The sequence below is a fragment of the Beta vulgaris genome, chromosome 6 (genome assembly GCF_026745355.1).
Source record: "Beta vulgaris subsp. vulgaris cultivar EL10 chromosome 6, EL10.2, whole genome shotgun sequence".
Lineage (NCBI taxonomy): Eukaryota > Viridiplantae > Streptophyta > Magnoliopsida > Caryophyllales > Amaranthaceae > Beta > Beta vulgaris.
In genome coordinates, this window is record NC_079207.1 from 6,128,513 (window position 1) to 6,141,715 (window position 13,203).

Here is a 13,203-nt window from a genome sequence, read left to right on the forward strand (position 1 = left end):
GGGTTAATGACTAACGACAGTTAACGCCGTTAGTCATTAAGGGCATTTAAGGGTACCCACATGTATTAGTTTGAAACTTAGGGGTACCTGTGAATTTTGAAAACTTGGAGGGTACCAGGTGAATTTTCTGAAAAACTCGGAGGTACTTGGAGAGAAAATCGTAAAAGTTAAATAATATGAAGTACTATCATTTGATTAGGGACATTTTTTTCCAAACTTAGGTAAAGAGTAAGACTAGCAAGTACAGGAGTGAACAAATCAACAAAACAATAGAGAAACAAAGGTTTTTAGTAGAGCCAATCAACTCAACCCGACCCTACCCGATTTTTGGGTGGGTTTGGACAATGTTTTTTGGCCCGCGATCGAGCCCGATCCAATTTTTAAAACTTTGGGTAAATTTAAAATGACTTTTTAGTCTATTTTTTTGACTCGGCTGAATTTTATCCCAAAAAATCGGGCCTTGGGCACAGAATTCTGACTCTCATTTTAGCACGGCCCGAACCCGGTCTAAGATCACCTCTAGTTTTTAGGTTCTTATCCTTCTTTTTGTATTTTTTTGGTCATTTTGGGTAACGTTCTTGGTTCTTCCAATGCCACACATAACGAGTGACGACCCAAAAGAAGAAATTTCTAGAGAAAATCAGAACATGTTAATTAAAACTCGGCGTGAAGAAAATAACTTTTGAATTTTTATTGTTTTCTTTATAATTCATAGAAAATAGAAATCATTATATTTATGCTTTAAGCAACATATGAAATCATGATGAAGATGAACGTATACAACTGGGCAATAAATACCCATCAAAGATGAATGTGAAGACTGAAGAGAAGACTATCATCTCAACAAATTCTCTCATTTCTTATACATTTCAGGTAAAAACCCATGAATTTTCAATGCAATTTTCCTTCTTTCTTTAATTCCCTTGTTTTTTTTTTCCTTGTTTCTGTGACTCATAATTAAAAATTACTTTGTTTAGTCAATTGTTAGTTTCGCGCCTGACTTTTCTTGGGATTTTATTAATATATATATATGGGTCTCAAAGATTCAAACTTAGTTCTTAACATGTGTGTTTCTTCTTTGTTTTCTTAGAATTTTGAAGATGGAGAATGTTGGTAAGAGAGTTTTGCTAACTTCTAATGGGGATGATGTTTCTGTTAACATAGCATACAATTTGGCTAAACAAGGCTGCAGGTTTGAAATTTTATGTTTCTAATTCTTAATTTTTGTTGGGAGTTTCAAGTTTCCCACTTTACTTTTGCCTGATTTTTTTTTTAGTTTACTTCTTGAATGCATACTTTACGTAGTATTAATGTAATTAGATTATGGATTAATGCAAGCTATACTCTATAATCTTGGTGTTAGACGGAGAAAATCAAGTGGGAGATCAATGGTAGAGCTTATTTTTCGGATTTGGTTTTTCATCAACCTCATGGTTGAGTGGGCAACTTTAGGTTTGTTACTGGGTTTATTGTTCAATGCCGTTTTTTAGCGTGATTATTAGAGTAAATTAGGAAAAAGTAAATAGAGGGACTCATTGTTATTCACAATTTTGAATGCTAATAGTTCATGTGTGGTGTGTGTACCAGTGAGCTTAGTTGGTATATTGTAGTAGTATATAGTATGAGTAGGTTGTACTCAAAACCTAGTTAGCTCATTTGCATCTTGTGCTTCCTCATTTTGCGCTCTTTAGCGAACAATGTGTTTTTTAGGGTGAATTTCGCGAAAAATGTCAAGTTCCTAATTGTCATAAACATTTAAGAATGGAGCTCCCTTATAGAGCTTTTCCCGGAACAACCAAATTTTTCCTTTGGTTCCCGATCACTCCGGTGTTGTAACATGATTTGTCCAAAACTGTTAGGAAATTCGTAATGCTCGTAAGTTTGCGTACATCTTGGTCTTGTCATGTCCGATGAATCTCACCATGTGTTGGTGAGATTGTGAGAAAGCTTTAATTCCTTTTGGATTAATTTGTAAAAAGAATCAGTTCAGTTTTGTGGGAATCGTTATGAGTATAATTGCAGAGTTGTAATATGACCTCTCAACTATCAGTTTATGTTATACTAGTAATTGGACAAGGATGTGTAACTTTTTTTTAATGTTTCTAGATTGTGTCTTAAATGGAATAGGGCTATTTTTTGTTCGTAGTTGATGTTAACAAAACATAATTGTGGTTGTTTCCTTCAAAGACACTTTAAGTTTAATAGGTAATTAACTATCTATATGTCGATATCTGATACTGTTGTCCTTTCTATTCATTTTGAATCTTGTGGTGACATGAGCATTTTTGAAGGGACCTTACTGGAAAAAAACTCTAGAGGGATGTGCATTTCAATATTTTGGCTACTATTTTTCTCCCACGTTAACAGTATGTTTTGGATAACAATGGTACCCTAAAAAGCTTTTTTCTTTGGAGATATATTTTAATTAAGAGGGCCTTTAATCCGTACTCCATCTTATATCCACCTAACGGATATTGATTGTTCACTAGCCCTTTTCCCTTTCGATTCCTTCTTTCAAACACACTATTAGCGTTTAGAGTACCAATTTACTCAGCAGCAAATATTGGTTAAAGTGTCCTTTTGTAAGATCTTTTTAACATATTCAATTATGCTGCTGAACTGATTTTTTTATTTGCCTTGAAGTTGCTCATGCTGTTTCCATGGACTGTAGTATTGGTTAGAAGTGTCCCAATTACCCGAGCTTCCAAATTGACTCCTAATTAGAGAATAGCAACATATCTCAGTGAAGTACAATACGTGCTTTCAGAATTTTGGAATTGTTTAATACTTTATTTTCAAACCTTATCTAACAGGTTGGATTGGATATGGAGGATTACTCCATGTCTCCATCTCTATCATGATTGTTGATTTCAGTGTAATTTTATAATGTCCAACAGGTTGGTCCTGATGGGAAATGAAAGCCGTTTGCAAAGTATTGGTGATAAGATAGCTGATTCTTTAAAGGATTCAAATGCAGTTCAAGTGGTAGGATTGGATATGGAGGATGATAGAGAGACAATCTTTCATGATGCTGTAGATAAGGCTTGCAATTTACTTGGAAATTTGGATGCTTTTGTGAATTGCTATGCTTATGAAGGTAAATATAAGTGGCTTTACCATGTTTATATCCTGGATGTAACCATTACAGAATTGCAATATGCGTATTCAGAACGTAAAGAATGAAGGAGTTTGGCTTAGTAATTCAAACATAGTATAAACAACCCCCCTTCCCAATAAAAATATTATAAATGAAAACGAGAGAATGCTGGTAGCTTAATATATTTGCATTCATCAAGTGTCCACTCATCATTGTTATTTTCGTTATTATATATTCTATGTAATACAATTTTCGTGGTGGGCCTATATGAGAAGGGACATTGTGGGCTATGTTACTTTGCACCATCTAATAATGAGTGCTAAGACATTTCTTTGTTTCGTGCTGAATTTAGATTAAATGTGGGCCTAAACAGTACATTATGCTGCTTAACTAAATTGCATGAAGGCACAGAATCTGCTCACACTTAAACTATAGTATACTGTTGATGTAGGCACCAAGTTGCATGTTAGCAAACCCTTTTTTAGTAGTTTATTGGTGCCTATCACATTTGATGTTCCCTAATTAGTCGATGAAGCTATTAAGTGCTTTCCATACCATTATGGTCAATTCCTTTCTTCTACTGTTAAAAAAAAGAATCTTTAAGTAGAGAGGTGATTTTATGACTTATTTTAATTACCTTGTTAAACAGTTCTCTACTTATTTGTTACGTCCTCCATTTTTTTAGTTGCATCATGTTGAAATTGCTCTATTTATATACTAATCTTGACCTTAGTTCTTCTTTTAATATAGTATAAGATAAAATGTTAATATGTAGGATGCTGTTGAATCTATCTCAATATATATTTCCAAAATATCAGCTTTTGTTATAGTTTTTACTGATAAATAATAAGAAATTTTAATGATCAAATTAGCGTATCGAAGTTTGAAGAGTGTTAAAGTCAAAGTGTTAGTTAAATGGGTCGGCAATAAAGGTTCAACTGAGAATCTGCAATTAGGGTACTTTCTAGGTATATTTGACCCCTCAACTAAGGCAACAAATTGATTGCATAGGGTAAAGGGGTTGTGTTTCGATCTGTTATTAACATATCATACCAACTCTTTTAGCATCTTACTCGAGGACCTCTTGAATAGGGAGTAACATGGTAGCCTATGTTTCTCAGACACGAGCAAGAATAAGAGTACATATCCAAGTTTTAGACACTTCAAAAATTTTAGACACAGGGGCACTGTTGTTGAAGAGGACATGATTGAAAGAGCCAAGTGAAAGGAACAGACCTTATATGAAACATATCTTTGATTCTAATAGATTTTTCACATGTCTTTTAACTCTACAAATACATATCTAATTCCACGGTAGTTCTGGCTAAAAGTCTTATTACAAGCCCGTCTTCTTTTTCTTTGATGTTATAGTTTATTTTCCTCTACAAATGTGGATCAAGATTCAAGATAAGTGAGCTGTGGGGGTGAAAATGAAAGTGTTGGGTATTTTTTCGAGTATCAAAGACAGGTACTTCAAATAATTAGAAGAGTCAAAGTAACATAGATGGTAGCATGTTTGGTTGAGCTTTGAGATTGACGAAGAATAATGCATCAGTATCTATTAACTTCCTATGCAGATAGGAGAGCTGTTAAATCACAGAACCCAAGCTCAGAATTAAAAATTTTGTAGCAGTAATAGTTGCTTGCTAGATATGGCATTGCTGCATTCTAGTATATTCTTGCTGAAGATGCTCCTACAGATCTGGAGTTTGCTGAATGTATTTTCTATCATGTGACAGGCAAAATGCAAGATCCTTTACTGATGTCCGAAGATGATTTCAAGAAAATTGTGAAGGTTAATTTTATGGCAGTTTGGTTTTTGGTAAAAGCTATCGGAAAAAGAATGCGCGATCAAGGAACTGGGGGATCCATTGTACTGCTGACTTCAATAAATGGTGCTGAGAGAGGAATATACAAGGGAGCTCCTGCTTTTGGTTCAAGTTTAGCTGGAGTCAATCAATTAGTGAAGGTGAAACTATCTTTGATCATCAACTTTTCTGGTCTTTTGTGTTTTGTGTGTTTGCCAATAAAGCAAACAGACCAATCCAGGCTGGCCAATGTGTTGTGCTCGAAGCACTGTTCTCAATCTTAATTAGTTATCAAATCCATTTGATTAAATTTAAAGATTATGTTTTTGATAATTGTTATATTAACAAAATAAAATCAATAAATATGCTCCATTCAATATTATCTGTCTTCTAAATTTATGCACGCATATTTAAAAGTAAGAACATTTATTCTAAAGTCATTACATTTGTATCATAGGTTGCCCAATAATGTTTCATTGGTTTCTTAATATTGAAATGTTTCTCTAATGACAAATAATGCGAGGTAAGAAAGAATTAGATTAGGGGAAAAATAACGTGGAATGGAGGGAAGACCTCGCTTTTCCTTTTTAATTATGCCGTAATTGATGACAAAAAGGAGTTGGACGGGGAAACACAAAAACGGAAAAGGGAGAGTTGTTGAAGTGTGCGTAATGCGAGTTCATGCTGCCCTTAGAAAATTTTATTTAGACATGTGAGCCTTATGCTGGGTTCCAACTTAATGACCATGCTGGACTAGGCCTTTTCCGTTCAACTTCTTGTGCAGCGTGGTCTAGTGCTAGCCTAACTTGTCAGTTTGTAATTGATGTTGTGAGGTTCTAGAAAATATGCATTTTCCGAGAAAGAAGGGAAGTGATTCTCGGAGTGGGTTATTTGATAATGACCAAATGTAGCGGATAGATATGTGAAACGAGAGCAATAATTGTTTTCTTACTTACTATAAATAACGGTCTGCTGAGCTATGGCTAGTAGAATGGATCGCTCAGTCCATCATGCTTTGGCTGCAACTTGCCAGGAAGACTGCTTGTACCTTAACGGGTTTAATGTAGAGATGTAAGCTCATCATTCTACCAGCTGAAAGAATAACTGTTAATTTTCTTAAGAGGTGTTATCTTAAGAAAGTCTTGAGGGTTAAAATTATCTTATAAAAATCCACAGTGTGCAAATGGAATAGTAGGGACATGGCATGTGCTGCCTCATGGAGCTATGATTTCATGAAATATTGATCATTAATTGTGTCATTCCAGTTGGTAGCTGGTTCAGACTAATCACAAATTTTTGTTGGCATTTATTACCGACGTTGTAGAATGCTGTAGAAAATAAGTTGCAGTGTATTTTTCTGTGGGACTGTGGAGCTGTGTTTACAATTTTGTATTCTTAAAACGTGTATCTGATATTGACATCTTTGATGTCTTTGTTTAGATGATGGCAATGGAGATCGGGAAATACCACATCAGAGTTAATGGAATCGCCCGTGGCTTGCACCTTCAAGATGAGTATCCAACTTCAGTGGGGAAGGAGCGGGCCAAGGATTTGGTGAAAGAAGCATCACCACTGCACAGATGGCTTGATCCAAAGAGGGATTTGGGATCAACAGTTACTTATCTAATAAGTGATGGTTCACGTTACATGACCGGGACTACTATATATGTCGATGGAGGTCAGTCTCTGACTAGGCCTCGGATGCGATCTTATATGTGAATCTGCTAGCTGAAATGGCAAGCTAGTAGTATGATATGCAACAAAAACCTTAAAACTGTTGGATCTCACTTTATGACCGTAGATAAATACTCATACAACCTGTCCTAAGAGGTATATTTCTAGGAGGTTTATATTGTTCTTTGTCAATTCATTATTCGTTTGGGTGTATAAAAATAGAAAAACTTGCCATTAATATAGACGATCAGGTTGGTGACCCAACTTGTTGGACACTAGTTTTGGAGTAGGTGTCATTTATGTTAATATCTCATAACAATTCTTGGCATTTAGAACTTTTACTGGTGCCAACTTTGAAGAAGTAATGTATGATTCTTAATGAAAGCATAATATTTTCCCCAGGAACTCTACCCGCTAAATTTGGAATTGTTTACAGTGAAACAGTTTCTTTTTGCATCTTTCTTGAACTTTGGGTAAGTTTCATGCTGGAATTCATATGGAGTTGTATTTTTCCAGAAAATAATAGTTATGTACTTCCTACGTAGTTTTTTTTTTACTTCTAACCTTTTCTATTATAGGAAGTTGCATATGACTCTTGCAACGTTGACATTTTTGGTAATATATTATCTTTTTCTCTCTCCGATTACATGTGGCCGGAGGGATCCTTTTTCATTCCTCCCTCAGCTTCTCTTCTCCTAAATTCTTGTGCCATACTTCAATGTTGTAAGAAAAAAAAAAGTATAATGTTTTGATAGTCATTCTAAACTTTTGAGTAACTCTTATTGTCGAAACAAGTAGATTTGAGAAAATATCTCATTTACAGTAAGGTACATGGACTAATGGTCCTACGTGATACACAACAATAATGTCGAAGCTTTAATCCCATTAGAACGGGATTGGGTGCATAAGTGAAGATTTTATTTGCTGTGGGTGTTTACATAGGTTGTCTTCTTGGTCCTTTGTAATAAATAATTTTCTAGTAATTAATTGGTTTTGTAATAGCTATTTATTATGCTAAGATGAAAGAGAATATTATCCACATACAGAATTCGTACAATTATGAGAGTCTGAAATACATCACATTTTGTTACTATCTTCTTGTGAACTAGTTGGTACTTTGTCAGCAGTCTCTGCTGAAGTGAAAGATGAAAACAACCTCACTCTGTCTCTCTATGGCCCCCTCTTCATGCCTTTATCTTCCCCTGTTTCTTTCACCCTTTTGTTTGTGTGTTCACTTCTGTCTCCAACTCACTTAAGTCTCCCAACTAACACACACACACACAAAAAAAAAGACATCTTTTAAAATCTTATTTAGCTCATAATTTCTAGTGCCTGATTACTTCAAAAGAACTCTGCTTCCTCAAATCCCTAATAAGATCACTTCAAAAATTTATAGTATTTTATTATCACTTCAAAAATACAGGATAGTTAGGTTGATTATATCACTAGTAAATGATTGTTTGGTTGATGATTAATATCGCTTTGAATCCCTAATAAGAAAACTTTACAACGGAAGATAAAATGATCCCAATTTACAAGAAAACTTTGGTCATTTAGACAAGTGTGTGTCTAGACTCTAGGTTGCACATAAATGGATACGGGTACATGTTCGGATACGAGTACGGGGACGGAAAATAGCAAGATTTTGAAATTTTAAGAATGAGTACGCGTAGCCATACATGATACATATTATATCGGGCACGAATACGGGTACGTGACCTAGAAGAAGTACCCGTGCTACATAGGTGTGCGTAGGGAGATAGCTGCATAATGATCAAAGTTGGGACTTGGGAGGTGGGAGTTTTTATCACTTGCGCTCCCATTTAATCCTTATCTTAACACTTGCATATTTATCTTACTTGAGATTATTACTCATTATACTCTATTTGTCTCCTATATTTAGGTATGTTTTTGTTGAGGATAACGTAGTTATCCTAGTTGATAGAATATCATGTATGGTATTATCACGACAATATAAGTCTATTAGTAGGAAATAACTATAATTGCTTCTCCTACTAATAGACATATATTGTCGTATCGTAATAATGTCATACATGATATTCTATCAAGTAGGATAACTACGTTATCCTCAACAATTTCTCTCCTCATTTAAATGGGAGATAAAAATATCGATTCGTGCAGCTAATATGGTTGCTGTTCTTGTTGTAAATATCTATCTTCCTTCTATTTCCTTTTTCGTGCCAAAAAAATGTGTATAAGTTTTGTTGTCATAAATAGGAAGTAAAAATATTTTGTAAGTAATTATCAAATAGAAAAAGAAAAATATTTATTGTGGGTCAGATAATAGAAGTATTAAAGAAAAATGAAAACTTCTGAACCCCACAAAAAGAAAAGATATAGAAACACTGATTCAGCATATCAGTAAAGGGTAAATATTATTACCTAAAAAGCTCTCCTAAGGTGGAGCACGTATAGTCCATTTCTGAAGGGAAAGATTAAAAAGTGGATATGAATATGATGATGAGATAGTGGAACAATAGAAAATCAGTGCAGTGGTCTTACAAACCCCACACTAGGTGTTGGAAAAATAGTGAGGTTTGATTATACATGGTGTAGAATTTGACTTAAGTTCATACAACTCTTATTTTTATTGTACTTGTAAAACAAATAATAAAGGCTACTTTATGCTTTATGTAGGAAAAACCATTACAATGTGTAATTATCACCAGTATAATCCAGCTTTTATAAATATTGTTATATATGTATCTTTCAAACTTATTCACGTCCGAATTAGCTTGTATCGTCGTGCTGGATACATTAGGTTAGCGGACAGAGCTTCTGATTTTCGAATGTATTTTTTATCTTACCTTTAAAAACAATCTATACATCATCTTCTATGAAGAATGAATAATTAGTACTTGAATCCTAAACCCGCCTTATTTACATCCCCGTTAAGTTTTAACCCAACGATGATGAGACAATAGCAGTTGTCTTTAGCTTTCTACTACACTACTACTACTACTAAATAAGTAGTATCTAATGTGGGGGACAAAAACACTTGTGTTTCCTCTTCACCCACAACTATTGAAATGTCCTTTATTTCTTCTTAAGGGAACAAAAATATTTGTGCTCCCCCCTTACCCACACTGACTTTTCCCTATCTTCCCTCTTATCTTCCTTCTTCCCTTCCTCTTTCTCTTGCTCAGAGCTTTGCATTTGCTGAATGCTTTTTTATTATCCTGATGTTCATGTCAGAAGATGGGTGGCTTAGGAAACCCCAAATTAGTACCCTTCTGCCTAACACAACTTCATTGTAGGTTCTCTCTTTCTTTTGCTCTTACTATATTTATTTCTCATTTTCATTGCTTGGGTACTTAAGTTGGTTATCTAATCACTTCATGTACTCCCCAATGTACTTTCTTGCAATTGATTTTTCCACTGTTTTTCTTTAAAGTGATGTATAACATATAGTTTTTACAGTCATATGAATGATTTAAATTTTTACATGCCATATTAGTAAGTGCTGATTTATCTTCTTGTTCATTAATGTCATTTCCTTTACTCATATATTCTCATGTCAAGGTTTTTATTTGTCTGATGTAATGAAGTTACCAACATGGTGATTTAGCAAGCTGTGAATAGAAGTTTAGTGAGTGGATATCATTGTAGTACGTAGCTCTTAGGAAGGAGGAAAAGGATGGAGTGGGATTCAAAAACATGTGGTTGGAGTGGTGTGAGTAAGTTAGAGCTTCAAGATCATCATCACTTGGCTACATTTGCGGGTTCGAGTGGCTCAGGTATCATCAACATGTTTTCTGTGGATCTAAAGCTGGGAAGGTTGGAAGATATGGGAGATGTTCCTAGGGAGAATATGAAGAATTCAATGCCCTTGAACACGGTTTCTTCTTCACCAGTGTTAGCTCTGTCAAAAAGGGGAAGGCCACGCAACAGCGGAGCTCAAAGTACTGTCCTTTGCTCAGTTGATGGCTGCACTTCCGACCTCAATCAATGCAGGGAATACCATCGCCGCCATAAGGTGTGCGAGAGGCACTCCAAGACGCCGGTTGTTCTTGTTGGTGGGAAGGAGCAGCGGTTTTGCCAGCAATGTAGCAGGTAAAAAAAGGAAACATTTTACTTCTGTCTATAAATAATTGTCACTGTACTATTGTTAGTTGAACTAGCAATGCGATGACTAAGAGCATGTTCGGCAAAAATAGCTGTATAGATATCGATTAGCTGTCAAAACTACTTCTAAAACTTTGTGATTAGCTTCTGGGTCAGTAAAAAAAGTTAATTATGAACTACAATCCACCTTCAACAGCAGCTCGATAAGCTACATATGTTACAAAAGCTAGTAGTTTTTTACTTTTCCAAAACACTACCTCGACTGTCCTCGAGTCCACAACCACTAAAAACACCATCTCAACTTTCAGCAAAAGCTACATGTTGCTGCACACATCCTTGATTCGGATGTATAAATGTTGGACTTAGTATGTCATACTGTCATTAGAAGTTGGTTAATAATTCATTTAATGCTTCACCTCTCGTCTAAGTAGGTCTAAGTTAGGTAAAATCATTATCTTATGATTTATTGTTAGACCATTGACCTCGTTTAAGGTATTGCCTTGTCTGTTAGCTAAACCCACCTCCTCATGGAGCTGATAAGAAACCATTATGTACATTAACATATTGGTAGTGTAGTAGTATTTCTCTAGAATTGACTTTTCAATATTTTATCCTGCAATGTTTGTCGTTCTCTTCTTATTATATCTCAAAGATGACTGGTAAAATAAGTTTAGCCAAGCATTCGAGGTGCATCTATTTAATGATTTAACCTATGTGCAGCAGTGCAGTAAAACAATTCCACGATATATCACGTTCATCCTTCAACCAATTCCTACAATTGGTGGATATATAGTTTTTATCCCTTGATTAGTCTACTAACATTGGAGATAGATTAATGAATTTGCTGGGTTGCATTGGTTATGCTGCATCAGGTTTTTTTAACTCACGTTGTTGTATGCACTTCACCATCTTAGGTTTCATTCCCTGGAAGAGTTTGACGAGGTTAAGAGAAGCTGCAGAAAACGCTTAGATGGACATAATCGACGTAGGAGGAAAAGACAGCCTGAAATCTTTTACACGCCTGATTCTGCTGCTAGTTTCCTGTCCTCTCAAACAGGTGATCTGATCAATTCCGTGCTCAATGTTATGCATATAACGTTATCTGGCACAGATTATTTGACAAAAATATACTGAAATAATAGGTCATCAAACAAAAGTAGACTAAACTAAGTAAATGCACAAAAGAAGACTGAAATGTTTAGCATATAAGGTTTCCTGGCACATTATTTGACAAAAATATACTGAAATAATAGGTCATCAAACAAAAATAGACTGAACTAAGTAAATGCGCAAAAGAAGACTGAGCTATATATGAACCATAATAACAGAGAGAAATGCAGTGATGTCGAAATTGAAATTCTGTACAGTTAAAGCACCAGAAAGAATGATAAATTTTATGACCAAGCGAATCCTCCCCTCCAACATCAGAATTTTCTTTGACTTAGATGTCTGAATTTCTAACTTTGGTTATCATTATATCTATTTTTGTTCACATTTAGTCTGTTTTTGTCAGTTTTTCGTAAATTACAGTAACATCTTAGGACCTCTTTTGATCATTAATTCATCTTCCAAAATGCAGGAGATGGAATGCTGCAGTTTTGCTGCCCTCAAATGCACACTGGCAACTGGCCTACAATTTCTCAGCCTGATTTGTACTTCCGAAATAATCAAGAAACAATTCATCAGCCATTTCTGAATAATGAGGTTGCTCCAACCGGGAGTAGGAGAGGCGGCCTAAAGGTTTCACCTGACAACACTGGATGTGCTCTCTCTCTTCTGTCAAGGTACTCATCCCAATCACCGGGGATCTGTGTGGTACCTACTATGCAGCCAACGACAATGAGTTCATCATCAGCTCAAGGTAGCAGCACTACCCTGCATCTTAATAATAGCTTTTCTCAACTTTCGTGTTCTCAAGGCTTGGAAGATATTGAGAGTTCAGCTTCATTCTCTAGTAGTATGAATAATACTAGTGCACGAAGTTTTGGAGGATTTCACTCAGCCCGTGATGGTTTATGTGAAAATGGTTCTTCTAGGATTTTTCCATCTGGGTGGGATTAATGAAGTCTTTAAATGTTATGTTATCAAATTTATCAATCATGAATGTTCTTCCATGAGATAAATGGAGCTCATATATGATAACAAGGCTCTGTTTGGTTTGATGTAAGATGTATTAACTGAAAATTTGTGTTACATGGAAAATCTTTTTCAGAAAAAAATAAAATTTCATCTCCCTTTTCTTTTGTTTAATACTTTAATTGTATGGAAAATGGATGAGATCTTGTCCAGTTATTCAAGGAGAGGAGTGGCCAGTTGCCTTGGTAGTGAACAATGGAAAACATAACTTCCCTTGTTGAGATGGGGGAAAATGTTTTTCACCAATTGGAAAACGAATTTTCAACTGGTACACTGGCCCAAACCAAACAACGGAAAATTAGAAAAATTGTTTTCCTGGAATACATTTTCCATCAAAACAAATACAGGCTAAGAGGAAATAAACTAACTTAATCTTCTCAATTTCATCTGTTTCTGTATGAA

At 35.1% G+C, this 13,203-nt stretch overlaps 2 protein-coding genes across 3 annotated transcripts; both read left to right on the forward strand.

The window, feature by feature from the left end:
• Positions 1 to 553: 553 nt before the first annotated feature.
• On the forward strand, positions 554 to 6,998 carry LOC104895242 (uncharacterized). The gene is made up of 5 exons (XM_048646102.2): positions 554 to 873; positions 1,091 to 1,192; positions 2,898 to 3,097; positions 4,837 to 5,066; positions 6,346 to 6,998. The coding sequence occupies exons 2-5, from the start codon at positions 1,101 to 1,103 to the stop codon at positions 6,622 to 6,624; spliced, it is 801 nt and encodes a 266-aa protein (XP_048502059.1). The 5' UTR covers positions 554 to 873; positions 1,091 to 1,100; the 3' UTR covers positions 6,625 to 6,998.
• On the forward strand, positions 6,980 to 12,915 carry LOC125491499 (squamosa promoter-binding-like protein 16). 2 transcript variants are annotated; one of them, XM_048646101.2, is made up of 4 exons: positions 6,980 to 7,052; positions 10,149 to 10,653; positions 11,580 to 11,722; positions 12,245 to 12,915. In XM_048646101.2, the coding sequence occupies exons 2-4, from the start codon at positions 10,238 to 10,240 to the stop codon at positions 12,724 to 12,726; spliced, it is 1,041 nt and encodes a 346-aa protein (XP_048502058.1). In that variant the 5' UTR covers positions 6,980 to 7,052; positions 10,149 to 10,237; the 3' UTR covers positions 12,727 to 12,915. The 2 variants fall into 2 exon arrangements, with proteins under 2 accessions (XP_048502058.1, XP_057251528.1); XM_057395545.1 differs by lacking the exon at positions 6,980 to 7,052 and having other exon boundaries at positions 8,567 to 10,653.
• The last annotated feature ends 288 nt before the right edge of the window (positions 12,916 to 13,203 follow it).